This window comes from Phoca vitulina, unplaced genomic scaffold (assembly GCF_004348235.1).
Source record: "Phoca vitulina isolate PV1807 unplaced genomic scaffold, GSC_HSeal_1.0 scaffold15, whole genome shotgun sequence".
Lineage (NCBI taxonomy): Eukaryota > Metazoa > Chordata > Mammalia > Carnivora > Phocidae > Phoca > Phoca vitulina.
Window position 1 is genome coordinate 2,761,688 of NW_022589718.1, and position 27,178 is coordinate 2,788,865.

A 27,178-nucleotide genomic window follows, 5' to 3' on the forward strand; every position below is an offset into this window, starting at 1 on the left:
GGGCCGCGGGTCTGTGGATGGTCCAAAGCTGGCTGACTGGCTGGGAAAACTGCAGAGGGCGGGGGAAGCAGAGGGGATCAAGGAGATTTCGGGGTGAGGTGCAAGGCCACAGATGAATCCCACTCCTCATCACTGACAAGACCTCTGACTGAGTTTTACCTCCTCTCTCAAGCCTTCCAAATAGAGCCCCCAGTTCCAACAGAAAGTGGTGACTTTTTTTCCCAAAGAGGGAGACTTGCCACAGACAGAAGCAGAGGGCGGAGATATTTCTCTGTAACATCTCTGGTTAGGGATTTCACCAGTTTCATAGTGAGGCACGATTGCAAGTTAAATCCTGAAGCGCTCATAATTTTTTGTATGTGGCATATTCTCTCCCCACCCCCACCGCGGTCTTGAAGTAATCTGTCCGGTGAACTGTACACCTGCCCACAGAAAAGACAGTGCCTCTAGCAGCCCCCTGCCCTCCTCACCATCCTCTCTCCTTCCTGGCCCCCAGCCCCAGAGTCTAATGCCCTGGGACCCACTGTTTGTCTCCATGTCTGAGGCTGAGCACACGCACATAGACACACGTGGGCAAACACACACACACACACACACACACACACACACACACACACACACACTCTTCCTTAAAGTGGCCTGGGCGGGTTCTGGAGCCACTCAGGCCTTGGGCTCCAGAAAAACCATTAGCCTGTGGGCCCAACAGCATTGACCCACTTGGATGGTAAGAATCTAATGAAGGAGAGGAGTCTGCTCCTCTCCCCTCTCCCTGGGTGGGGTGTAGGAGGATGTTCATCCCCCCCCCAGGAGGAGAGGAGAATAAGCTGAACACTATAATAATGAGTCACTCAGGTTAACTCAACAAACTCCTACAGGCATTTGAAAAATGTTAATGCTATTTATGAATTCAGTCAGCGTCCAAGAGGAAATAATTGGAAGTTACTGGTTGAAAATCGAGAGGAGGTGAACTTGGGCCTCCTATCCGGTGTGATTAGCCAGCTGCATTCCCGGGAGCGGGAGCGCGGGAGAGGCCCCTGGGGTCTGTTTCAGCTGTCTGTGACTTCAGCTTCCCTGATTGGCCTCGGGACAGGGTAGGCCCTTAGCAAATGCTAAATAATAATTAGAGTAAGTGGCCTGGACAAAGCACTGCTGTAGAACACACCAAGCTCCCATTAGAGAACAGAGACCTTCCCTGGTGCTCTCTCATCGCTTTCCCAGACAGAACTGAAGTCTTGTTTATTTATGGAGTCCTCAGAGTTCCTGGGCTTTCTATCCTTCCACAGTCTCGGTGTCCACAAGAGCCGAAAGCTTGCAAGAGCAGGATTGGCTCCAGATTGCGGAGTTCAAATCCTGACTCTACCACGTATATGCTGTGTGACCCTGGGCAAGTTTGTTAAACTTCCTGTGCCTCTGTTTTCCACTCGTAAAATAAGGACCATTAGAGCACGTACCTTCTAAAGTTGCTGTGAGGATTAAATGAGTTAGCACTACTACTGTATTTAGGTTTTTTGCATTTTCATTCATAAGAGTAAATGGACTATAACATTTCCTTTTTAATAATATCCTTATCAGGTCTTGATATCAAGATTATGTTGGCCTTATAAAACAATGGAAGTTTACATTCATTTCTCTTTTCTGGAAGTTTGTGTAAGGTTGGAGTTATTTTTTCTTAGTGTATAAATCCCTCACTAATAAAGCCATCTGGGCTTATAGTTTTCTTTGTGGAAAGGTTTAATTATGGGTTTATATTTTTATTAAAGTCTCAGTAAGTTGCATTTTTTCAAGGAATTCTTTAGTTATTTTTGAATTTTCAAATTTGTGGACATTAATTGTTCATGTTTTTATTATCTTCTTCATATCCAAAGGATCTGTAGTGATGTCCCTTACTTCATTCCTGACCTAGGTCCTTGTGCTTTTTCTCTTTTTTTCTTGATCCATCTTCCCAGGAACTTATCAATTTTATTAGTTATTTTAAAGAGGGGGCACCTGGGTGGCCCAGTCGGTTGAGCGTCCAATTCTTTTGATTTTGGCTCAGGTCATGATCTGAGTCATGAGATGGAGCCCTGGGTCAGGCTCTGTGCTCAGCAGGGAGTTTGCTTGAGATTCTCCCTCTCTCCCTCTCCCTCTGTCCCTCTCCCCCTACCCACCCTCTGCGTGTGTGCATGCTCTCTCTCTCAAATAAATAATAAATCTTTTTAAAAAAAATAAAGAAAAACCTTTGACTAAAAAAAAAAATGAGTTAGCACTTACAGGATGCTTAGAACAGTGCCTACTCCATAGTAAGCAGCCCCCGAATGTTACCCGTTACTGTCTCTTTCTTTTGGTTCCTCACCAGTGAGTGCTTCTACCTTCTTGTCCCATGGGCATCAAAAGATGCATAGAATCTGTGGGTGTAGAGCAGGGCACTCCAGACCCAGTAAGAGGCATGTCTCAGTGTTGGAAGAGGGGTGGGGTAGAGCACTAGAATGTTCCTTGACCACATCAAGCATACCTCTCACAAACTATGCATTTCCAGATACCATGCACTCCATCTGTGCCTGCATTCAGGCCTCTGCTCCAGCATCACCTCTTCAGACAGGCCTTCTGTGTCTACCACTGCATCCCACCTCATTCTCTGTCCCTTTCCCCGTGCAATCATCTTTTATGGCACTTCTTACTTCCCTATAGGGTCACTATCTTGCTGCTCATCCATCCACTTCCCTTCTCTCCCATTAGAATGCAAGCTCTTTGAGGGCAGGATTTTTGTCCCTCTGTTCAGTGCTGGGTCCTGAAGAATGTCTAGAACCTAACAAGCATACAGATATATACATTTTTTAAAGTAAGCTCTCTGTCCAACATGGGGCTTGAACTCACGACCCTGAGATTGAGTCACGTACTCTGCCGACTGAGCCATCCAGGTGCCCCAATGCAGATATTTTTTGGACAAATGAATAAATCCAACAACCATGAACTCATTTTCCTGTTTGCATAAAACCTTTGTGAGGGTTTTATGCAACCTCACAACAGGAAACATTTAAAACGTTAAAAGCTGTACTATCATTTGGAATGAATTATTCTTTTACATAATATTCACATAGTTCCCCAGAGTAGACATATTTCTTTTGTTGCCATACATATATATGTGTATTTACAAGTGTTTGTTTCTGGATCCGTGTGTTTTGTCTTCTATAACCAAACACCTGGAGCATGGGGGCTGGGGGTGCAAACTGAAACTGATCCCCATGACTTCCTAAAGATTGGCAGTCAGTCCTTAAGGTTTGGTTCAAATCTCACTGCTCAATAAAAGATTGCCCCGAGAACTGTCGTCCCATCTGACCTCAGCCTCTCCTTTGAACTACTGGCACACCTTATGGGAACCTCTCATTTGGTTTTAACCAGGCCATGGGGTATCTCTTACTGAACATTTCACCCTTTTATTGTTCTATTTATTTTCCATACAGCTGTATCTTTACATCTGCTAGTTTGCAATCTTCCCAAGGGTGGCAACCATGGAATCTGCTTATTTATGTCTTCCATCCGGTTCTTGGACTGCACATGGCAATTCAACAGTTCATGTCTGAATGGAAGAATAAACGAATGAGAAGCAGACCTATGAGCACCACCAAGTCTTATGTAGATAATTTATCTCTGTTACCCTCACCTTAAAAGCATCTGAGGGACCAAAGGTCCATATGCATATTGGCAATGATTTTCTTTTGGAAATGTTGATTGACATCTTTGTATCTTATTTCAGAAATCCTGGAAATGTCTCTCTCTCTGGAGGCAAGAACCAGCTCAGTCATTGCAGAAACGATAATGGGTTTTTTAGTGATACTTGGTTCACTGCCCATTTCTCTTGTTCTTTCTCCAATACTTAACATACTTTTATTTAGGAGTTCAAGGTCAGGCGTGCTGAGAAAGGTCATTGTGAAAAACAGCTTGTAGAAGTACTTGTCAAGGTTGATTTTAGAGTACAAGGAAGATATTCATAAAGTCAGAAAATTTTAGATATGGAAAGAACATCAATACTTCTATAACGTTTTATTTCTTTAAAAAGATATGAAGCCAAGGTTTAAAAAAGAGGCCATCTAGATATGCCTCATCATTGTACAGATTAGAAATGTCCAAATGAGTAACACACCTTAGGATTCACCCATTGTAGGTGGGGATTTCTGCAGATGAGCGGGACAGAGAGAAATGCAGATGTGGCTGATGATTTATAACTTATTTCCTCACCTTTTATTTAAGTAATTATAAAAGGGGTGATATAAATACTGTATGAAATGATCTCAAAGAGAAGCCAGCCAGAATTCACAAGGGGATTAAATAGAAAGATAATGGTCTCTATTCAATTATTAAGAATAATATGATGAGCCCCGTGTGAAATATTATGTGTGGCACCTGCTCTTGTTGGCTTGGTAGTAAAGAGAAAATAGGCCTGGGAAGTAGAAGGCAGAAACCAAGGTGTTCTTCAGTGGTAACTGCTAAGTACGCTGTTGAAAGGAGCTTAAGAGGATCTCGAAGGAAAGAGCCTGTCCTCCTGTTGTCAGGTTGGGAGAAATGGCAAAATTCAGGAGATGGTACGTAGGCCAGGTACTGGTTTAATTGGGCTTAATTGCTTTGAAATGTTTTGGCTCTGGGAAGAGAGAGGAAACCCCTCCAGTCAGCATTTGGCCAGCTGGGTCTGCTCTGACCATCAGGGCCCCAGTGAAGGGGAAAGAAGACAGTTCCACAGCAGAGGGTCCCTAAGGACTCCATTACCTCATTATCCCTCCCTGGGGTTGAGGACCCAGGGCCAGCTGTGGAGGCTTAGCACCTGCTTCCTGGAGCTGTTTGCACCTGGCTCCAAAGGGGGTATTACCAAAGTTACTGTGATAATTCTAGAGAACTCAGTTGGACTGGGATTAAAACCTACCTTATTGTTTCAAGACTCTCCATTTTCCCAACCTTTTGGGAAGAGAGAGTCTTGGCTCGGTCCCCTCTCATTAAACTCTTTAGGGCCTAGGGTCACGTCAACATTTCTGCATCGAACCTACATCTGATCGGTGGCTGGGGTCTCTTCTGAAGAACGGGAATCCCAAATTGATAAAGAGGCCCTGAGTTGCATTCAAATTTCCAAGACGGATCCATTCTTCCTGGAGAACAACAGAATTTCACTTTTCTCATCTACCCCCCAAATACCTTAGCTCATATAATCAAGCAAGACCTAGAGCAGCTCTCTTCCCTCTGCTTCATGCCCTGCCCCGAGCACCGTTGTGCTCTTGGGTGACTTTGGGCAAATTACTTCATGTTTTTATGCCACAGCTTGTCTTCTGTGAGATGCGAATACTAATGGCAGCTACTTCCTAGGGTGGTTGTAAGGATCAAATGTGTTGACATCTAAAATACTTAGGACAGCGCCTGGCTCTTAAATCTTAGCTACATTATTTTCAGCATCTTTCCCCTTCCTGCTCTTGTATCTGTACCTCATTGGCACCAGAGTGAAGTATTATGGGCCAGAGGGCAGGGAAGGGGGTCACAGGGCATGATCTTCCGAGGCCCCAGTTCCTAGTGGGTGTCTCCACACCGCCTCCCCCAAGCTGGGGAAGCCTTGCTCCAGAGACTGGATGAACTTCAGGGAGCACAGGCCCCTCTGGAATTCTTTCAGCAGGTCAGGCAGGCCATGGGCCACCCATTCCGGCTCTCTCTCTTTAGGGAGAATTGTTCACATAAAGGAGAGGCCTGAGCAGATCTCCTGGTCAGCCATGTAGGGCCGTCTGAAGGAATACGTGGACATCCTTTGGAAAGTGAGCCATGGGATTCACTGCCAAGAGTCAAGCCCATTTGGCAGTTTGAAAAAAAACAGTTGTGCATGTTAGCATGTCCAAGTGTGAAATGAGTTTGATTTTGCAGTTTCTCCCAGTAGCAGCAGGCTGCAGAGGAAGGTTTCCATAATGTGTGTGAGCACTGGACAGAGTGTAGTAAATCGGGCCATTTTGGCAGTGCGGCTCATACGTGTTTTCCAGAACGTGTGTGATTTCCTCCCTGAGTCTGGGCTCCCCCAGTCGGCAGCCAGGCAGTATGTTCTGAACCTAGCCAGTGCCTCACACAGTGGTGAGAATGGAACATGGCAACGGGACACGGGCCAGCACGCTTGATGGGGGGGACGCCTTCAGACGTCTGTTTATGCACCCCGTGACCTGTCACCATCCTCCCACCCACAGCAGACAGATATGAACCATTAAGGACCCATCCGCCTCATTGCCTGGGGAGTGAGGAAGCACGCTGGATTTGTCGGGGCTGGGCTGGCAATTTCGTGCTAACGGAGACTGGGGGGTGGGGGGAAAGCTGGAGGTGAGCCCTGGTGTGCACGACCCTTCCCTGCCGCATAGCCCGGCGCTCTGCCCCACCTCGGAAATGACAGGGGTTCCCAGGCTGTTTCCTCAGGGGCCATTACAGCGTGTGGGGAAATGAACCATTTGGCCAACCAGCTCAGAACATCTGATTTTTTTTTTTCATGGATGTGACTCATTTTAAAATCTGAATTGAATGAATTTCTTTGGATTCCAGTTCAGTTAACATTTCCTGAGCCTCTGGTGTGTAGTCTGTATCATGCTAACACTCATGTATGTTGTTTTGACCCCGCCTGGCTGAAGCTCCCATTTGGCTGACTTGAGGAACATAATCCTGTTCAACTCGAGAGACACATAGTCGTGCTGCTTCTGTTCTGGGTATGGAGATGCCAAGATGAACGAGTATCAGAAGATCCCTCATCTCATGCTTAGTTCTCTGCCTGAGTAGTCCTGGGTGGTTCTAGAACTGCTCAGCAGGCAAAAGCTTTTGCTTATTCTCAAGGCATTGAGTTCTTTAGGAATTCCGGTTATATTTCTTATCCAAAACCAGAAATGGATACTGAAGTTGAAATTTGTTATTGTACATAAAACATTCTGCTCTCTTCATCTGGTTATTGGATGCAAAACAGTGACGTTTGGGTGCCTCTTTGCTTCTCACTGTTGGGAAAATAATCCTGTCCCCTGCAGACTTGCCACTGGGGTCCACTCCACTCCTTTTTCTCCAGCACAGGGGCAGAATTTCTGGGGTGCTGGGCACAGAGACCACTGGAGAGGTCAGCCTTTGTTGGCCCCTCCCATTGGCTAACTCTTGGCTGTGAGCTCAGCCATGCTTTGGGCGGGGAGGGAGGTCCAGAGCACATGATTGAAAATCAGAGAGGGAGATGACAAATATATTCAAAAGCACATTGATTTTTCATACCAGGAGTGGGGATATGCAAAAAAAAAAAAAAAAAATCTCAATACTGAAAAATGGACCCAGAATATAAAACCCTTTTCCAAATTGAGGGCTTGTGAAGGGTCAAATTCCACCAAAAGTGGGCTTACAAATAAAAAGATCCCTATGGAAGGACAGTCATTATCTGGTCCCACGAGTAAGGGGAACCCCTGGATGTTTGTGAAGAGAAAATCCTAGATTCAGCTGTGCTGTCCCCTGTCTCCCCCGTAGCGATCCCAGGTTTAATGTTGCTCCTCTCTGGATTCCATGTAGCACCTTTCTCATGGGTTTAAAAATAGACTCTGTGACTACCAACCCTCTTAAAAGGAACATGATAGAGATCAGTGCCAGCACTATGGGACCTGATACCCGGCTCTGATCACCTCCTTAAATAGAGTCCATACTCGCAATCCCTTCCTCCGGTGAGGCAGGGCACCCAGGGCTACCCAGTTGGCCACTGAGTGCTCACCACACAAAATTAAATAGCAAAACAACCAAGACCGTCTTTTCTCCTTTTCCTTTCTTCTCTTACTATTGAAAAGCTTAAGAAGGCATTACAAGGTCTGAAGGGAGTCAGAGTGGATTTCTTAGTCCATTTGGCGTAATAGCTACAGCATATATTCTGCCAAGTGCCTTCCTAATTAATTATTGGAAAGGGGAGTGGGGGCTAGTGCAGGAGGGTGCAACCATGTCTCTATGAAGAATAACATCTTCCCAGCAGCCATGCTCTTGATGGTTTACAAACTCCCCGGGGTGGTTGATGGCTGGCTCGGTTGGCGATAAAGGAGCCTGTCTTTCTCAGTAAAGGGTGGAGTTCCTGGTACCCACCCTTATCCACAGTGTCCAGAAGCTCCGGGAGCTGGGGCAACTCCCTGTGTAGATGAGGGCCCGGCCAGATAGAAGAATGGTTGAGGGCAAAGCTGTATTTGTCAGAAGGCCATGGGGCAGCCAGAGACAGGGATGCCACCAGGGGAATGTCAGATGCGGGCTTGGGAGCGGGGCTCCAGCTGGACACACGCCTGGAGACTTTTCTTCACCGCAGAGAAATGGACACTGAAATGGTGCATGATAAGCCCAAGGGAGTCTTGTCGCTGTAGCAGAGTGCTGGGGGCTCTTGGGGGTCCTGTTCTCAGCCATGGATGTTGGACCTTGGGGAAGCTGTCCCTAGACCTTAATTTTCCACAACAGAAACAAGATCAGCAACACCCCATACCTCTGGGGGTGGAGAGGGTTCACCTTTGACAAAAGCTTTAGTTGAGAAGAAGGAAGGGAGAGAAGGAGGGGAAAAGAGGGTCAATTGTCATTTTACTGAGTACCTGCTTTGTGCCCCATAGTGGTGCTGGGCATTTTTACGTGATTTTCATAATACCTGGAGAAGTGAGTCACCTTATTTTCATTTTACTGAGGAAGAAACCAACACTCAGAAAAGTTATTTCCCTTATCAAAAGTTACACAGCTCAACCGCAGTGGAGTGGGCCTACTGACTTGGAGTGGTTTAAGGCTGCCCAGAAATTCAAACAGTGCTGTTGTCATTAAGTTAGTTCCATGTCTGAGTTGACTGCAGAGGATTAAACCAGAGGAGCAGGAGGGCACGGGTGTCCCTCAGTGAACGGCAGGGGGAGAGTCTTGTTGCCCAGGGCCTGAGGTGCCTGGAGGCCCTTCTCTGGAATCCTGGGTCTGCACTGAATTTGTCAGCTCTCACGTTCCTTTAGAGAGGAGCCAGCTGGGGTCCAGGCTGGCTGCCGCCTGAAGCTGCCTGTTCCTGTCCCCCCAGAATATTCTGGGGGAGCACAGTCATCTGAGAATCCCACGCGCCTGAGATTCTTTGCTCCAGGCTTTTGAGCAAAAAGATGTGTTCTCCCAGTTTCTGGAAGAGCTAGATTCATGGCGGAATCCGCGGCAGGGGCCCCGTAAACTGTCCTGAGCTCCCAGTGCCCCCGCGGGTTTCCGTGTCACACAGTGAATAGCTTTGTTTTCTTCTTCTGACTGAGCAGCAAGGGACCCAGGAACGCGCTCCCCAGCTGGGTCTAGCACCTCATCAGGCTTGTCTGCCGAGGGACCTGCGGAGACAGTGGGTAAAATATTTAGCAAGATTAGAAAAAACCTGTAGACACCGTGAGCCTACAGGATAGAACAACCGGTCCTGTGTCCTTCCTGAGAAGCCCCATTTTTTTCTCTCGCCCATCAATTCCTTTCTGTCGCTTTACTTTGGTTTCAGTGACATGCACTGACAGATCTCATGGACACACTAAATTCCTGCAGTAAAAAGTACAGCCCTCGGGTTTGGAAAGGAAAGGAAATGGGCAAGGAGCAGGATGGTTATTTGTTGTCTAAGGGTGTGGTCGTGATGGAGGGGGGAGGAGGGACAGTTCATGGGGAAAATAATAATCCCTTATCTTTCTGAATGCCTAGAGCCCAAAGACACCGCAGTAAGTCATGTAGATTATCCTGTACGGCTGTACGCCTTATCGAATGGTGAACTATCTGTCTCTGCTCTCCTGAAGGATCCCAGCAAAGATTCAGCCCTTTGAATAATGAGTTCTATTAAGTCACATCCCCGACAGCTGGAAAGTTCTTTCTGTCTAAATGTCTAATGGAAATCTTCTCTACATCAATGTAATCCCATGACTTCCTATTTCCTTATGGCGGTGCGTATGCCCTCTTCAAACATCAGTCAGCAAGCATTTATGGGGCACCACTGTCCATAGGGGAGCAGGTGGGGAAGGGGAGGGGGAGGGGCTGGGAATACAGAACGTTTGAACCAAGCTGCTTCTGCCTCGGAGAAGCTTATGACAGCATCATGGTGACCAGGCTACCACACCTGGGAAAGACACCATATAATTAGGCCCGTCCTGGGGTTCCAGGCTCTAGTGCTAGAAGACTTTACATCTGAAGGACCATATCCTTTAGCCTTCTCTTCTTTAGCTCCTATAACCTCGGGTCTTACTGAGCAACATGTATGAAATTGTTTCTTTTCTTCTCTTGGGCCTTGCCTCTTCGCATATTTAAGTTGCAAAGCCTCAACCCTAATGAGGTCATCATGGCTAACGTCAAGAATTCTTGGCAGTCTTGAATACTCAGGTCCTCTGATTATACCTCAGCATCTTTCCCATTACTCTCACAGTATTCTGTGAGAGTACTCTCCTCTGATTGTAGTCAGCTTCTGGTCCACTATAACTATGTCGTCCTTTTTCTTTGTGATTGTGTATAACCCATAGCATTGTATGGTACAAAGGACACTGGGCTTAAGAGTTATAAGATCTGGGTACCGAAATTAGACTGGGAATGTTTTAATATTTAACTTTGAATCACTTTACTTGCAAGGTCTTAGTTTATCTCACCTTTAAAACAGATATTCTGTATATAAAGAACTCTTAAAATTCAATAATAAGAAAACAAACAACCCGATTTAAAAACGGGCAAAAGATTTGAACAGATATATCATCAAAGAAGATATGTGGATGGTGAGTAATCCCCTGAAAATGTGTGAAAAGATGTTTAACACCATTAGTTATTAGAGAAAGCAAATGAAAGCCACAGTGAAATACTACTACACATCTATTAGAACGTCTAAATTAAGACTGACCATCCCAAGTATTGGCGGCCATGTAGATCAGCAGGAGGGAGGGATTATGATGCAGGAGGAAACTTTTGGAGATGATTTTGGAGGTTCATTATCTGGACTGTAGTGATGGTTTTATGGGGGGTGTGCATAAACCAAAACTTACCAAACTGTATATTTTAAATATGCTGTTTATGGTATGTCAGTTAAACTTCAATATAGCGGTTAAAAAAATAGTCGATCTTCTATTGTGTGAGTCAATTCTATCAGTGTTTCTGAAAGTATTGTGCATATTATTCATCTTCCATTTGAGTAGGGTGTTTTCTCTCTCTCTAAATATTAATGTTGGAACGGTGCTTTAGAATCCCTGGAGATATTCCACTGGGCTATGGTCAGGGCTGTTCCAGTAACCATAATTTATTAATTGAAGCTCTCTCTGTAGAGGATTTTAGCAAATCTGAGAGGCAGTTTTAAGAGGTGCTGGGCAAAAGACCTGTAGGGATGTGTATTGTAACAACATTTACACGGGGGGGGGGGTTGGGGTGACTTCCTATACCCAGACACCTTGCCCTTTGATAAAGCAGGGCAGGTGCTTTCCAGCCCCCTTGCAGAGGTGGCCTGGCCTGAAGTTCATCATCTGATGATGTTGAAAGTCTCGGACCCGGAACGTCCTGATGCTGCAGTCTTCAAAGACCAGGTTTTTTACCCCCATGGGGAGGAGTTAGTTGCATTATATACTTCAGATCACTCTTTTTTGACAACATACTGACCTCTTCTCTTGATCTTTATTTATCTCACTTATTTGGGACTTTGCCTTAATTGTTGAATGGCTTTGAAGAGCACTTCACTTTGGAAAACACCCAGAGTTTTTTCTAATCTTTAGGAGCATGCTCCACATTATCTATTCCTGGCCCTGAGTACACTTTTGTTAGGAATCTTGCCAGTGCTGTTAATGGAAGGGCTTTGGATCCGCTGGACCCTCCATTTACTAGTGGTGACCGTGGTCCTGACCCTTTACCTCTCTGGGCTCAGTTTCTTGGTCTATACAACCATAATAGCATCGTCTACCTTATGGGATGACTGTGAGGGTTAATTGAGGTAAGGCAGTATGTCCATCACCTAACAGGTGCTCAGTGCATTAATTCCTCACCTCACCAACACACACAGCTCTACCATACCTATGTGTCAGAGCAGGAGGGGTGGAAAAAGAGAATTTGGGATTGTGTCTAGGCTGCTATTTGAAGAGAAGGTGAAGCCGGGCTCATGATATAAAACATCCATGGTCTGAACAAGCAGTTTTGCCAGGGGCCTAGTTACCTGGCATTGCTTTTGCTGATCACTTGTCATCACCTGTTCTTAACAATCTGGCATCACCTCAAGGCTTGGCCACACCCCCCCCCCAACATGCTTTTGACCTCTGCCCCTGAAATGACCTCAGGAAAAGGTGAGGATGGTCCCGGAACAGAAAACTGGGAGGTTACTCCAGCCTCCTCGGGTGATGTTTCATTAACCCCGGCAGACTTGAGGGATGAGGGAGATGGTAGTAACAGCTCTGTGTCCTGCCTCTCAGCTTCAGTTCGCATCGCAGCTCTCTGGCAGAATCTGGATTAGGCTGATTAGCTGGTATCTCAGGACACGGTGTAAGAGCTCAAAACATGCAAATTGGTTATGGGGCATAAATAGACTTTGCTGAGCTCACCCTGGCCGTCTTTGCAGGCTCCGGGGCCGTTCACTAGGGCAGTCAGTGTGGCAGGGGCAGGGCGGGAGCGCCATGCAGCTTGGAGCTCCTCACCTCCATTGGACGTGTGTGCCTCCCTTCTGCAGCGGCAGGACGCTTGCTCCTCGCCCGGCCTGCTGGCACCTGCAGCTCGGGCTGCACCCCCACCCGCACCCTCCACGCACCCCCTCGGCTGGGCTTGGCAGCAGGTGCCTTCTCTCCGGAGATCGCTTCGCATTAACTTTCCCATCTGACATAATAATGGAGAGAAAATGAAGAGATCCCATTAGCGGCTGGCTAGCTGGCTGGAGGGCGGGCGGGCGGGCGAGCTCAGGGTCCGAGCGCCGGAGCCCGCGCCGGAGCCAGAGCTGAAGCCTGAGCCCGAGCCCGAGCCGAGCGGAGGGGAGCCTGTATTTTTAGCCAGATGCCGCGTAACTTGCTGGCGCTCCCCGCGCCGCCGAGCAGATAACGGGGGAGGGGGAGCAGGGAGCCGGGCTCGGATTTCAGCGCGGGCGCCGGACGATGGCAGCGAGACAGGGCAGGTCCGGTCCAGACCCTGCGGTGAGTGAGTGGACGGCCTGCTCGCGGCCGCTCGGGCGGGGAGCTCGGCGCGCGTTGGGCCGCCGCCGTGCGGGGTCCGGGCCGCAGCGCCCCTGGTCCCGCCGGGCTCGCCCGGCGCCAACTTTCCGGGCGGGTGCGGGGACGCGCGCCGGGCGGCCCTTCTGCTGCCTCACGCCGGCCGGGCGCCGAGGCTTCTAGCAGGATCCAGAGGAAAATTCCTTTGGCCTGGAGGCTGCCGCCGCGAAGGGGCCGGTGGCGGGAGGCGGCCCGACCTGTGGCCGGCCCGGGTGAGGCGGCCGCATGCCGGAGCGCGGGGGAGGAGACCGGGGCGCGCGGGGGCCCTCGCCGAGGCCACGTCCTCTCGCCGCGGAGGACAGTCCCGCCGAGCGGGTTTGCTGCTGGGGACCCACCCGCACCCGCGGAGATGCCACTGCCCTGGCCTTGGCCTTGCCGGGAGAGGGGGCCGCCTTGCCCGCCGCACATCTGACCCCTCAACCTTAGAAACACTAGTGCCCGGAGGTCCTGGAGCTAGCGGGAAATGAATGGGGATGAGAGAAAGGCAGACCTGTTGTGTGCTGGGGAGCAGGTGCTTTCCCCGTACCCTGTCATCTTCACGGCCCCCCGGCCAGCCTTGTATCATCCCCGTTTGGGCAATGGGGAAATTGAGGTTTGGGAACTTGTAGGAGGCAGAGCATCCAGTGGCAGAGCGGGATCATCCCAGGTCTTCCCAGCATCAGGGTGGACTCCTCACACATCACTGCATCACCCAGCCTCTAAGGCCAGACGCAGGAAGTGCCCAGGCTTGGGCAGGGTTTTTCCCAAGGCCTGGCAGTTGTGTTTGGAGATTAGAAGGGAACTCGGGACTCCTGCTTGCACCTTTTATGACACCTTAATGACACCTTTAATATGTTCCTTCTACCTTTGCCAATGGTAGTCTGACTGGGGCTCCTGGAGACAGTTTGGGAAGCTTTCCCAGCACAACTTTCTGGAAAGAAAAATGAAAAACTTAATGAAAACACACGCTGTGGCCCAGGGTTCACTTTGGTTTCTCTGTAGTCTGTGGGATAAAGGCAGGGGCCACACAGGTGGGCATGCTGGCTAGCGCTGGCTGTTCTTGCTGCGAGGCCTGACGGGGGCTCCTAGGAAGAGCAAGGTGCTGAGTATGCTGTGGAGGGCCACTCCCAAGCACAGCAGGCGGCTCCGCGTCTAGAACCGAGGTCTGCCTTAGGCAGCTGGATGTGCCGCAGCACCCCCTAGAAAGATCTAGAATCTCTTCCTGGGAGTCCTGACAGTGGCCTTGTTAAAGAAACTGCATTTTGCTCAAACAAGACCCCTAGGGAAAGAGATATTATCTTATCACTGTTTACTGATAATAGCTGTTTCCATTCACCTTTTTAGACATGAATTTTGTACTAAAAGACTTTGAGAAAGTAATTCATGATTTGTCCTAGGCGAACTTGGACCGGCTCAAGCCCCAGAGATGGTGCAAAGAGGTCCTGGGATTCTCTTACACGGCCTGAAACTCCGCTGTGCCTGGCCTCTGGGGTTTGTGAAGCCTTCTGTGCTCATGGGTTCCAGGCACGCTGACATTTCATAGTGTGCTTCCGGCCTCTCCCTCCCAGGACACTGGAGCCCCCTGGGCTACTTCTCTATTGCTATATTCGTATCACCCCACTCAGGAAGTGCAAGTGTAATAATAGTCTGGGTGTCTCAGGTAACCAAGGGTTCACCTCCCTTTTCCAAGCAGTCCTGATGAGAGCTCGAGGGCCTTCCTTTCCCCTCCATTACTTCCCCGCGAAGTAAGGGCCAAAGTGGGCACGGCCTCTGAGCACGGGTGGAAGGCTTCCTCCCGCCGGAGCTGAACTTGAGAGGAACATTATGAGCACTAAAAGTGATTGGCCCATGGGGCAGTGTAGCACAGGGGTGAAGAGAAAGACCCTGGAGTTAGGCTACTTGGATTCAAATCCTGGCCAAGCCACGTATTCGCTGTGTGACTTTGGATAAGTTGCTTAACTTCTCTGTGTCTCATTCACCTCATCTCTGCAGAAGAGACAGTAAGTGCACCTGCCTCACGGGATTATTGGGAGGAGCAAATGAGTTAATTTATGTAAAGTGTCTAAAACATAGTAAGGGATTTAGAAAGGCAAACTTGGGGTGCCTGGGTGGCTCAGTCACTTGAGCATCTGCCTTCAACTCAGGTCATGATCCCAGGGTCCTGGGATTGAGCCCTGCCTCGGGCTCCCTGCTCTGCGGGGAGCCTGCTTCTCCCTCTGCCCCTACACCCCTACTCATGATCTCTCTCAAATAAATAAATAAAATGTTAAAAAAAAAAAAAAGGCAAACTTACTTTGTTATGAAAGGAAGTTCAGGGATATCACATGGATTAACCAGCAGGGATGTGGGTCGAGGACGCAACAAAACGTATATACACCTTCTTGCCCTCAATGCAGGCGCGAGCAATTTTCTCACAGGTAAAATTAAATTAAAATGAAGCTCAAGATGAAGAAGGGGCAAAGACACAAGCAGGCAGCCTTGGTGGGTGCTCAGAGGGGCGGGTAGCTCCTCCATGTGATGCAGGGTTCAGGGCCCTTGTGGACTGGTTTTCTGGAACACAGTGAACAGCCTCCTTCAGGCCCTCTATCTAGTTTCCTCGAACAGAGAGGCCTCTCTGAGGCTGCCCCACATCCCAGGGACAGGTGGGACTCGGGGAGGGCCACGAATTCTGCTCCAATTTATCAGAGCCCAGAGATAGTCTGGTTAGCATTTTGTCACTATTGCCATTATTGTTTTTCTGGTTATTGTCTACTCGGGTAATCGTTCTAAATGGAACGTGTTGGATTCATTTGACTTTCTTTCTGCCTTATTGGATTACACAGACCATTCCGGGATGCACCAGGAAATTGCACCTAGGACAGGTCATTGACTTGGAGGTAATTGAATTAGATAGATGGGCAGCATAGGCTTGGAAGAACAAGATGGTGAGAATGGGTCTCATATTCCTACCAGGGGCATTTGCTCCAGAGCTTAAATATTCCCTGGCACCTAGGAGGTGCTCACTGAATGCTAGTGGAATGAATCAATGCATGCACGAATGACCCCTTTATAACTCCGTCACTTTGTTTTTCAAATCATGAGGGCAGGGACCTATATTCTGAATTTTTATTCTATTTCTTTTTGCCCTAGCAGAATCCTGGACTTGAAATAGGACCTCAGCAAATATATTGTACAATTAAACTGAGTGATACACAGTGGGAGTGACACCATTATCTATAATTCACCTGTAAGATACCCTAAGGATCCTGCTAATGTCCTGACTACTCTATGCCAGAGAAGACCAAACAGAAAATGAAAAGGCCTTAGCAATTGAACTTCACCTCTAACTCCATAGGTGACTTTAGCCAGTCACTTTATTCTTACCGCTGGTTTTATTATCCCCAAAAGGAAGGACTGGGATGAGATGGTCCCATTCTTGAGGTCTGTCTTGGGCTTAACACAGCCCTCAGGGTTAGAGCTGGGACCAGCCTGGGACCCTTTCCCTGCCATGAATTAACTGTTTGACTGGCAAAGGCATGTGGCTCCTCCCAGCCCCCACAATCTGTCAGGGCTGTCCCTGGTTTGAAATTGTGGGGGATGCATCTCGGGGTCAAGGGCAGTGGAAGGGCTTTCATCAGGGAGTCTTGGGCTGAATCCCTGAGTTTTACCTAACTTAACTGCAGAACCTGGACAAGTTATTAACCTCTCCAAACCTCAGCTTCATCACCTCTAAAATGGGGATGATAATTGTACCTACCTCACCGGTTGCGATAAGGATGGACAGATACCATGTTGGTAAGACACCTGCCCAATGCCTGGTATTACTGTTGTAATTTCATTCTTATAGCACACAAACCACACCAACTATTTCACCCTCTGCAGCCTACTCTCGATTGGGCTTTCCTTACCCTCTATTTGCTCGTCTGTCTATCATAAATATTCTGCCTCACTTCCTGGATGCAGTACCCTGAAGAGTCAAGCTGTGTCATGCTGCACTGTTTTTACCCGCCATGCTCAGCTTTTTGTCCTGAGTCCTATTACTGTGCTACAGAAGGTAGTTTGGGTAGGTGGGATAGGTGGGAGATAGGTTTCTCAAACACTCTCATTCCTGGGGAAATAATATAGTATTTTCCCAATAGTTAAATGCAGACAGACTTTCTGATTCAGCAGGTACAAACAGACATTTCTCTGAGGAACTAAGCTTTGAGTCTGATTTCTCTGGGTATCTAGCTCATGGGGAACCAACAGAGTGATCCTCATTTCTGAGGTATTTCCCCCACCATAGATGCCTAGCGGAGAAACTTAAGGGGACATTAGGGGCCTTGTGTTTTCAGCCAAGGGGGATCATGGCCTAGCAGCCATTTCAAGCTTTGAAGGATTTCCAAAGAGGTGAAAGATTTGGTCCCTGCCCCAAGAAGGAAACAGTTTGGCTGGGGAGACAAAGATGTATTTAAAATACATTTTTTAAATAAAAAATCAAGCTCCTGTTTCTAGATTTAAAAATGGTAAATATTGAGTATCCAAAGACTGCATCATAGAGGAGATAGGAGCTGAGTGGACCTGGATTGGAATTAGCAAATGTGAGCGTCAGAGGGCTTCAGGGTCCCATGAATAATCTGGTGTGGGCCTGGAGGCAGACAGCCTGGGAATGCCTTGGGAGGACAGAGAAGGAAGGAGGAAGGGGCTCTTCTGACAGCTCTGTTGGGGGCAGGGAGAGCCAAGTGTATGTATGGTGTTTTTGTTTTTTGTTTTTAAAGATTTGTTTATTTATTTGAGAGCAGGGGGAGGGGCAGAGGGACAGGGAGAGAGAGTCTTAAGCAGACTGCACACTGAGCGCAGAGCCCAACCGGGGCTCTATATCAGGACCCTGAGATCACAACCTGAGCTGGAACCAAGAGTGGGACACAAAGCCAACTGTGCCCCCCAGGCACCCCCTCCAGGCGCCCCCCAAGTGTGTGTATGTTGTGAACAAGTGGACGAAGTCTTAGGTTTGAGCTTATATAACGGGGCAGGGGTGGGGTGGGGGCATGTGGGGTGTGGAATATGAGAGCAAGGTTGGCAGGAAATCTGGATTTTCAGAAGATCAGCGAGGCAGGGGTGGAGTGGGGTTGGCTGGAAGGCAGAGGAAGGAAGCAGCTCTTCTAGTGCGGTACTGGAGGCTGGAGGGGGCAAGAGGGAGGGACAGGTGAAGGTAGTGTCTATGAGGCTGGAAAGTCTTTGCTGCCATGGATTGACTGTTTGATGGGCAAAGGCATGTAGCCCTGCTCTGGGAAGAGGATCAGGGTTTAAGGATACTTGTCAGTGGATTTAGGACCCACCTAGGTAATCTAGATGGGTCTCATCTCAAGACCCATAACTTAATTACATCTGCAAAGGCTCTTTTTTCCAAATAAGGTGACATTGTCAGATTCCAGGGATTCGGGCATAGACAGATCTGTGGGGGCCACCATTCCGCCCACTATGCCATGTTCTCTGAGGAGGGAGCGTGAAGGCAGGAGACCGAGTACCCTTGAAAGGAGAGGGAACCACGAGGTATGGGTGGGTCTTCCGGAGCACTTCATGCATGGCGTGTCACTTGACGACCCTCGCCCACCTGGGTGTGCACCCTGGGCCGAGCACAGGGCTCAGCCCTTGTGCTGCTATAATAATTGTAATGGCCTATATTATTTGGTGGCGGAGTCTTGATGGCCATGGTGTGAGTGACAGAGCAAGGGCTCTGGAAAGGAACTGCTTTACTCTCATTCATGAGAGCTGGCGAGGGGCACCTGCCGGCGAAACCTCACGTTAACTTGGCAGCAGAGCAAGGAGGGCAAGTTCATGGATTTCAGAGGCGGGCTGTGTGCGTTTGAGTCCAGGCTACGCTTCTTGCCCGCTGTGTGACTCTGCCCAAGTCACCTCAGCTCTCTGCGCCTTGGCTCCTCATCTGTAAGAGGGGGACCACAATACTACTTACTTCTTGGGGTTTTCAAAAATGAGTATTCAATGCCTATCTCTGTGGGTATGTGAACAGATAGTAAATGTGAAGTGCTGATAATCTTAGTGCATAGTAAGTCAGTGCTATGTGCTGTGTACTTAAAAAACCAAACCACAAAACAGGGCCCAGATGCACCTGTTAGGTTCCTCTGACGCCTGCATCCGTGACCCCCTGGGGTCAGGGGCTATGTGCTATAGGGTCCTCTGTAAGAATGGGGAGCCCTTGGAAACATCGAAGCGGTAGGATGCCAGGCAGTGCTGAGCGTTTGCAGTTGGAACGGGGTCCCTCTCAAAGACTGGGCCCTAGCCCAGTGGGCATCCTAGGCCCTAGCCAAGGCAGTTTGCTTATAAAGATACCAAGAAGAAGGCGCCTCACAGTACAGACCTGAGAGCCATCTAGACGGGACTCTAGGCCCGTCCCATGCCTGGGCGCCACGGTGCCACGGTGGGGGGGGAGGGGGCACCGGGGTGCCTTACAGGAGGCTGCAGTGGCTGCCGCTGTGACTTTAGCCCTTTTTGGCAGCCCTGAGCTTGAATGGGATCTTGAAGTCGTTACCACAGAGCACACTCACAGCCTGCCGTTTCTCCTCACAGGCCGATGCTGCTACCAGCTTTCTGAGGGCAGCAAGATCAGGTAACTTGGACAAAGCTTTGGATCACCTGCGGAATGGCGTGGACATTAACACCTGTAACCAGGTACGTGGGGTGGGGACAGGCATATGGTCTCTGAAGAGAGGTTCTTGCCTGGTGCCTTTTCCTGACAGCTTTAATCCGCCTCTATTAACCTTTTCCCAGTGGCCTCAAAACTCCCCAAGGGCTTCTGCCTGCTGAAGGCCCTAACCTCGGTGTTCACATCCCAGACGCAGTCCGGGGCCCCACAGAGAAGGACTGATGTCTGAACCGTGTGGGCCGGGCCCAGGCTCCCTCCCCTGCTGCCTCTTCCCTCAGAAGTTGCCTTGGTTCCCGCTGTGGTCTTAGAATATGTGGCCTTTGAAAGGGGGCAGGAGGAAGGGCCTTTGAAGGATGTTGTGTCAGTGGTGACATTAAATCTCCTTTGTCCACTAGCAGCCTTTGTGGGTTCTCGCTGTGCTGAGAAGGAAATCGTGATGATGCCTCCCTTGCTCTGTCAGATGTTGATGAAAGCGAGTCTGGCTCAGGCTGAGAGCCACCGTGGCTCGAACCGCTTCTCTGGAGGTTCCCGGTGCTAAGCGGTGGGTTTGGTGTCAGGTGGGGGGTAGTAAGGAAATTTCGTGTGTTCAGGTCAGATCAGAGGGCAAAGAGTCAGGTTTGGGGCCAAAGATCTAGGAATTGACTGAACAGGAGGAAATCATCGTCTAGGAAGAGAACAGGGGTGTAGCTGGGGCTCGTGGATGGATGACCTTGGTTTGGTTTGTTTGGTTTGGCCAGCCAGTTAAATTGTTGGGATACATGTGCTAAATCAGTTTCTAATTTAGAATACATTTACCAATCATAACTTTTTTTTATACCATTTTAACCATTAAATTATTTTTAATTGTGGTGAAATACACATGACATGGAATTTACCATCTTAAACTGTTGTTAAGTGTCCAGTTCAGTGGGATAAAGTACATTCATGTTGTGGAATAACTCTGACCACCATCCATCTCCAGAATGCTGTTCATCTTGCAGAGCTGAAACTCTGCATCTGTTACGCGGTGACTCCCCATTCCTGCCGCCCCCCGCCCCACCCCTGACCACCACAACTCTACCTTCTGTCTCCATGAATCCAACTGCTCTAGGCCCCTCCTCTAAGTGGAATCACACAGGATTTGTCCTTTTCCTTTAGTGTAGTGTCTTCAAGGTTCCTCCTTGTTGTAGCACACAAGACTGCTTTTACAAGCCAGCGGGGGCCAATTCCCGGGGGGCGATATGCCTCTGGACCCCTGCCTTCTCACCACCCATCGCCTCCCTGTCCCCGCCACCCTGCTTAAAATGCAACATGCCACTTGCTCTTTCTCTCAGGGCAAGACCCCATTTGGATTCAATTGGTCCTCTGTGGTGTAAATTCATAGCTCAAAGATGAGAGAGGTTGAAGCAGATGGTGTGTGGTAGGAAATAAAAGTAGGTGTGGTATGAAGCCCATGGCAGTGAACTTCAGAGGGGGGACAAGCATGTGCCCTGGCCTCGAGTCTGTGGACGGGGTAGAGGCAGCAAGCCCCCCTCCCTTTCTCCCACCCCTCCACCCAAGTGTGAGGACATCTGCGGCGACTCAGCAAACACACAGAGCCCAGGCGTGGCCTCTGGAAAACAGATTGAACCCGTGAACCCATTTCTTTCAAGGGAAGAGGATGTGGGAGCAAAGTATGGGGTAGAGAGCAAGTCCTGGGATCGGAGTGGCTCAGGAGAGGGGCTCCCTGTTTCAACACTGCACCCTGCCAACAGCTGTAGTTGTGTTGTCCCAGCCCCCCACAGGCGAGGGGATGGCTCTCTCTGCCCACCTGGAAAGTTCTGAGGCTTCCGCAGCAGAAATGCAGAGGAGGGCTTCTCCGCAGTGTAGTTCCGCCCGAGGAGCAGCGAGCCTTCAGAGCCCTTCCAAGGGTTAAGATGCCAGCTCTCAGAGGAATCCATTTGGCAGAAATGGGGACAACTGGATGCTCATAAGCCTTGAGCCAGGGCTTATTTTCGGTGTGAAATTGGAAGATTTTGATGACACCGGGGAAATGGTTTTGTCCTGATTGGTCTCCTGTTGGTGAGGCCCCGGGTGTCACTGGCTCGTCCCCCTGCCGTCTCTCCTCAGGGCACCTCCGGGGTTCATCTTGGGCTCGGCGAGCAGCATTTTTGCACTTTATGACACTATTTCCGGTGGGCTCAGTGCCAGGGACAGGTAGCGCTGAGCCCTGCGAGCACCGAAGGGATGCTCCAGTCCCAGAAGGGTGTCTGCGGTCCTGGCTAAGCCCGGCCTCCTTTCTGAGAGGACACGGCTGCAAGCACTGGCATGAATGTCAGGGAGGTGGAAAGGGAAGGATTCGGGTGCTGCAAAGCCCCTTGGGGCTGGCTTATGCCCAGGGCCCCTTCCCTGGCTCCCCAGATCTTGGGCCGCGCGGGTCTCCTGCTCATGGCAGGAGCTGAAGACAGAGGCCTCTGGGAAGAGCCCGTGCTGCCAGGCTCATGCCGGCCCCCAGGGCGGCTGGCCTTGGGCTCCGCAGTGAAGAATGGGCAGGGCAGGAGGGACAACAGTAGCCGAACTGATGCCCTCTTTATTTTATTTTTTTTATTATGTTATGTTAATCACCATACATTACATCATTAGTTTCTGATGTAGTGTTCCGTGATTCATTGTTTGCGTATAACACCCAGTGCTCCATGCAGAACGTGCCCTCTTTAATACCCATCACCAGGCTAACCCATCCCCCCACCCCCCTCCCCTCTAGAACCCTCAGTTGGTTTCTCAGAGTCCATAGTCTCTCATGGTTCTGACGCCCTCTTTAAATTTTTTTTTTTTTTTTTTTTAAGATTTTATTTATTTGCGAGGGAATGAGAGACAGAGAGCATGAGAGGGAGGAGGGTCAGAGGGAGAAGCAGACTCCCTGCCGAGCAGGGAGCCCGATGCGGGACTCGATCCCAGGACTCTAGGATCATGACTTGAGCTGAAGGCAGTCGCTTAACCAACTGAGCCACCCAGGCGCCCCTCGGACGCCCTCTTTAAACACATTAGTGCAGCCATGGGGACAGTGTTGGTGCTTTATAGCGTGCACAGGGCTGGCGTCACGCGGGGACTAGAGCTTGCTTCTCCTCAGAACATGCCTTCATTGTTTTGAGGCGCTGAAAACAGGCTCCTGTCCTGGGGCCATGGCCTGAGGAGGTGCTTTGGCTTGAATCTTTTGAGCTGGTGGACTGTGATAGCAGGAATACAGCAAATGCTAATCCTTATATAAGTAACACTCTTTCAAATAGTATGTTTTGTGGAAAGAATAAGGGCTGTTTGCCATGATGGGAAGTAATTACGCTAAGTAGTGTGAAAAGAGGAACTCTCTCGGCTTAGGTAAGAGACATCTGAAGATTCAGGGCAGTCTCCTTAATGCATGGATTATGTCTACTAATTTTGATCATCATCATTATTATATTTATAGAAAAGAACAAATTCACACATAAGGACACACACATACACATGCATGCACCAGTATCTTTATATGAATGCCTGATGCTTTCATTTAGCCAAGCCATAGGCAGGCTTTAGACCCACGTAGCCAGTGTCTTCCCATATATCTCCACATGTAGATGGAATGCTAGGCCTTAGGGATTTGATAGTAGGAAGAAAAGTCCCAGTCCTCATCTTCTCTGAACTGTAGTCTATTGGTAGTGAGAGCTATTCATCAAATGAGCACATAAATAGTAGGCAAACCGAAGTGTGTTTGGAACTGTGAAGGAAAGGTGTAGGATTTTTTGAGCATATATGAGACTTGACCTAAAACTGAAGGCAGAGAAGGCTACCATGAGGAAAAGATAGTTAAAGTAAGGGATAAGGAGAAGTTAATGATGCGAAGGAAGGGAAGAACATTCCCATCATAGGGGCGCCTGGGTGGCTCAGTCAGTTAGGCATCTGACTCTTGATTTGGGGTCAGGTCATGATCTCAAGTCATGAGATTGAGCTCTGTGAGCTCAGCGCTCAGCTGGGAATCTGCTCGAAGATTCTCTCCCTCTGCCGCTCCCCCTGTTCTTGTGTACACACGCACACTCTCTCTCTCTCAAATAAATAAATAAATCTTGAAAAAATATCAAATCATAGGGAACAGCCTGTGCAAAGTCCCTGAGGCAGCAAAAAGCACGGAAAGTTTAAGGAAGGCCAGAGTGGCTGCAGTGCAGAGGCAAGGGGCTCTGGATGAGGCTGCAGAGGTGAATTTGGGATTTTGCTGGGCCCTCTAGGCAGGGGTGATTGTCACCACAGTCGGCTGGGATAGCGTGTCCCAGGGCCAGAGCAGTGTGTGTGCATGTACGTGTGCACGCATTGTGTTTGTGTGTCTGGGGGTGTGTTCACCTGCTGTGCCACACTGCAGTTGCTGATTGGAGGGAAGAATCCGGGGGAAGGAAAAGAGTGGCCAGAGCAGCAGGGATGGAGGGCACATAAGAGCTCGAGGCTGCGGCTCTTGGAGGTATTCCAGGTATCTTGGAGGAGTGGAGGCAGTTCAGCTTTTAGCAACGGGTACAGCTGTTTCTTCGTGTCCTGGAATATCCACCTTGCTTGCAGAAGCCATGGTAAGGCCTCTGATCTTTATCTCAAGAGCAGAGGGAAGCGGGCCACAGACTCAAGCTCAGGAGTGACATGATCAGAGGTGTGCTTTGAAGGAGCGCAGTGGCCACTGTGTGGAAGACAGATGGAAGGGCCCAGGGGTAGAAATGGGGAGGCCAGTTACAGACAGTCATACCAGTGCGGGAGAGAAATGGCGGTAGTTGGGATAAGGGTCATGGCTGTGGAGATGGAGCGAGGTGAACAGGCCTGGGTGGTGAATGGCATGGGGAAAAGCAGGGAAGGAGACTTCGAGAATGACCCTCAGGTGTCTGCCTTGTGCAGGGGCGTGGAGGGTGGCACTGCTCACTGAGACTAGGAGCACCGGGGTGGACTCAGTGTGTGGAAGAGGGAGGACACACGATCAGGCTGTGCAGAGATCCTGCTAAAGAGTCTTTCAGGAATCTAAGTGAAGATATATAGTAAGCAATTGGATATTTAAGCCTGTCATGCAGATAAGAGATCCAACCCAAAGATAGCTATTTGGAAGTCACTCAGCATTTGAGGAAGTCAGATGCTGGCGTTGGCTGGTGAAAACAGGGGTGAGAGACATGTTGAACATAGTCCCACCAGTGTTTTTGTGGGGGTCAGTCCACGTGTATTTATTAAACACCTACTTTGTACCAGCTACTATTCTAGGCACTAAACAAGATAGACCAAATAGACAAAGCCTGTGCTCTTGTGGCATGTATATGCTGGTAGAAAAGACCGTCCATAACCAAGAAAATGAGCAAATGTATAAGGTCAGCTAATGAGAGGCAGCATGGAGGAGAAAAGTAAAGGTGCCTGTTGCAGATGTGTTAGGGAAGCAAGACCTCTCTAGGAGATGACTGTTGAGAGACTCAAAAGAAGTAAGGGAGAACCACATGGTTTCTGGGGAAGAGCAATCCTGGAAGAGGGGAAAACAGGTGCAAAGGCCCTGGGGTCAAGAGTAAGCTTGGTGTTTGGGGAATAGCAAGAAGGACAGTGTAGCTGCAGTGGAATGATCAAAGGGAAAAGTGCTAGGCAAGGAGGTAGGTGAAATTGCCGAGGCCAAATGGTGAAAGGCCCGCAGACCATGGTGAGGACTCGGGTTTTACTCCGAGGATGATGAGAAGCCATTGAAAGGTATTACACGAGAGATGCTCAACCTGATTTAGGTTTTTAAATGATCACCAGCCCTGGCTGCTGGGTGGAGGGTCGACTTGAGACACAGAGACTGAAGCAAGGAGGCTGGTTAGGAGGCTGAGGCGATGGACCAGGTCGATCCGGACGGTGGCTTGGAATAACGGGGAGACAGCAGAGGTGGTGACATCCGAGGACGGGCCTCCCTAGCCTTTTGGAGTGTCGTCGCCCTGGTTTGCGGTCTCAGCACACACCACACAGGGGCATGTAGGAATCAGGGTCTACCTGCTCAGCCCGGGGCTGTGTCTCATACCAATATCAGCTTCATATGTCCAATTTCCAGAATTATTACTTACATCAAATCAAAATATTTTATTATGGAGGCCGCAGCAGTAAAAAAACATATTTTCTGGGATGATCCAATTGACTTTACAGATTTACCAGCTGGCCAAATAAAAAGAAAAGTAGAGGAGAGTAAGTCAGAGTCTCTGTTCTCCTGAATTCCTAGAACTGTCGGGTGAACACAGATGCTCCACTGGGAATCATGAGCTGTAATCCCATAGGCAAAAACCCTCACTGTTTTAGTTTTCTCTTCTATTCTTTTTTTTAATTTTTAAAAATATTTTATTTATTAGAGAGCAGGGGAAGGGGCAGAGATGGAGAAGCAGACTCTGTACTGAGCACGGAGCCCCATGTGGGGCTTGATCCCACAACCCTGAGATCAGGACCTGAGACGAAATCAAGAGTCAGACACTTAACCCACTGAGCCACCCAGGCACCCCATTCTTCTTATAAATCTAACAAACACTGGCTAAGTTGGCCTTCCTGATAGGAAGGAAAGTTACTTGTGACCCCAGGAGAAAATTTCACGCCCTAAAGAGAAGCCTTGATGTCTACAGTACTGGCATAAGGCAGAGAGTTAGGAGAGAGGTTTCCTGGAGCATCCGAGGCATCCTCTGTCCCCTTGACCTGTCTTATTTATCTCCACAGTACTGAGTGCCATGAGACTTGCTATGCCTCTACGTGTCTCTTCATCTGTCCTTGTCTCGTCCACTAAAATGTAGGCCCTCGAGGAGAGAGGACTCTGTTTTATTTGGTGCTCCTTACCAGGATTCTGCACGGCATATAGTATGTGCTCTACAAGTTCAATCAGAGGCTAGGCCTATTGTACCCACCGATGATTCCAGCTATGTATTTGACACTTAGCCAATCTGAGTGCTGTCACTTTAAAAAAAACATAAATTAAATTAAATTTTTTTGAGAGAGAGAACAGAGAGAGAATCTTAAGCAGGCTCCATGCCCAGCACAGAGCCTGAGATCATGACCTGAGCTGAAATCAAGGGTCAGACGCTTAGCCGACTGAGCCACGCAGGTGCCCCTGAGTGCTGTCACTTTTAAGAGCATTGTGAAATAATCATTCTTAGGGGCAATGACTCTCTCGCCTGCTGGTGGTTCTGTTGCTGGCACCAGCCCCAACAGTCAAGTATGTGGTCATATTTGCTGAAGTCTCAGAAGCTCGACCATCTGAATGATCACAAAAACGTTAAGTGGTTTCCAGTGCTAACACACAACCAACAAAAGCATGTGAAATCATGCGTGTTCCATTGATGTTCTCTGAATTTTCACATGTACCTTCCACATGAACCCCATCACTGCTGGGTACTGGTTTATCTTGAAGGTAAAGGGTTTTAGGCATTTCGAATAAATGGAGCACCTGTACCAATAGTTTCTGCTCCAG

At 49.0% G+C, this 27,178-nt stretch overlaps 1 protein-coding gene across 12 annotated transcripts in view; it reads left to right on the forward strand.

The window, feature by feature from the left end:
- ANK1 (ankyrin 1) overlaps positions 1 to 27,178 on the forward strand; it is a 206,540-nt gene that overhangs the window by 94,159 nt on the left and 85,203 nt on the right. For 10 of the 12 annotated variants that reach the window (XM_032413332.1, XM_032413334.1, XM_032413335.1 and 7 more), the window contains exon 2: positions 19,686 to 19,787. In XM_032413332.1, the coding sequence (XP_032269223.1) occupies positions 19,686 to 19,787 (102 nt within the window). Of the gene's footprint in view, positions 1 to 12,865; positions 13,086 to 19,685; positions 19,788 to 27,178 lie in introns of those variants that run through there. The other 2 variants (XM_032413336.1, XM_032413341.1) reach the window with 1 other exon arrangement.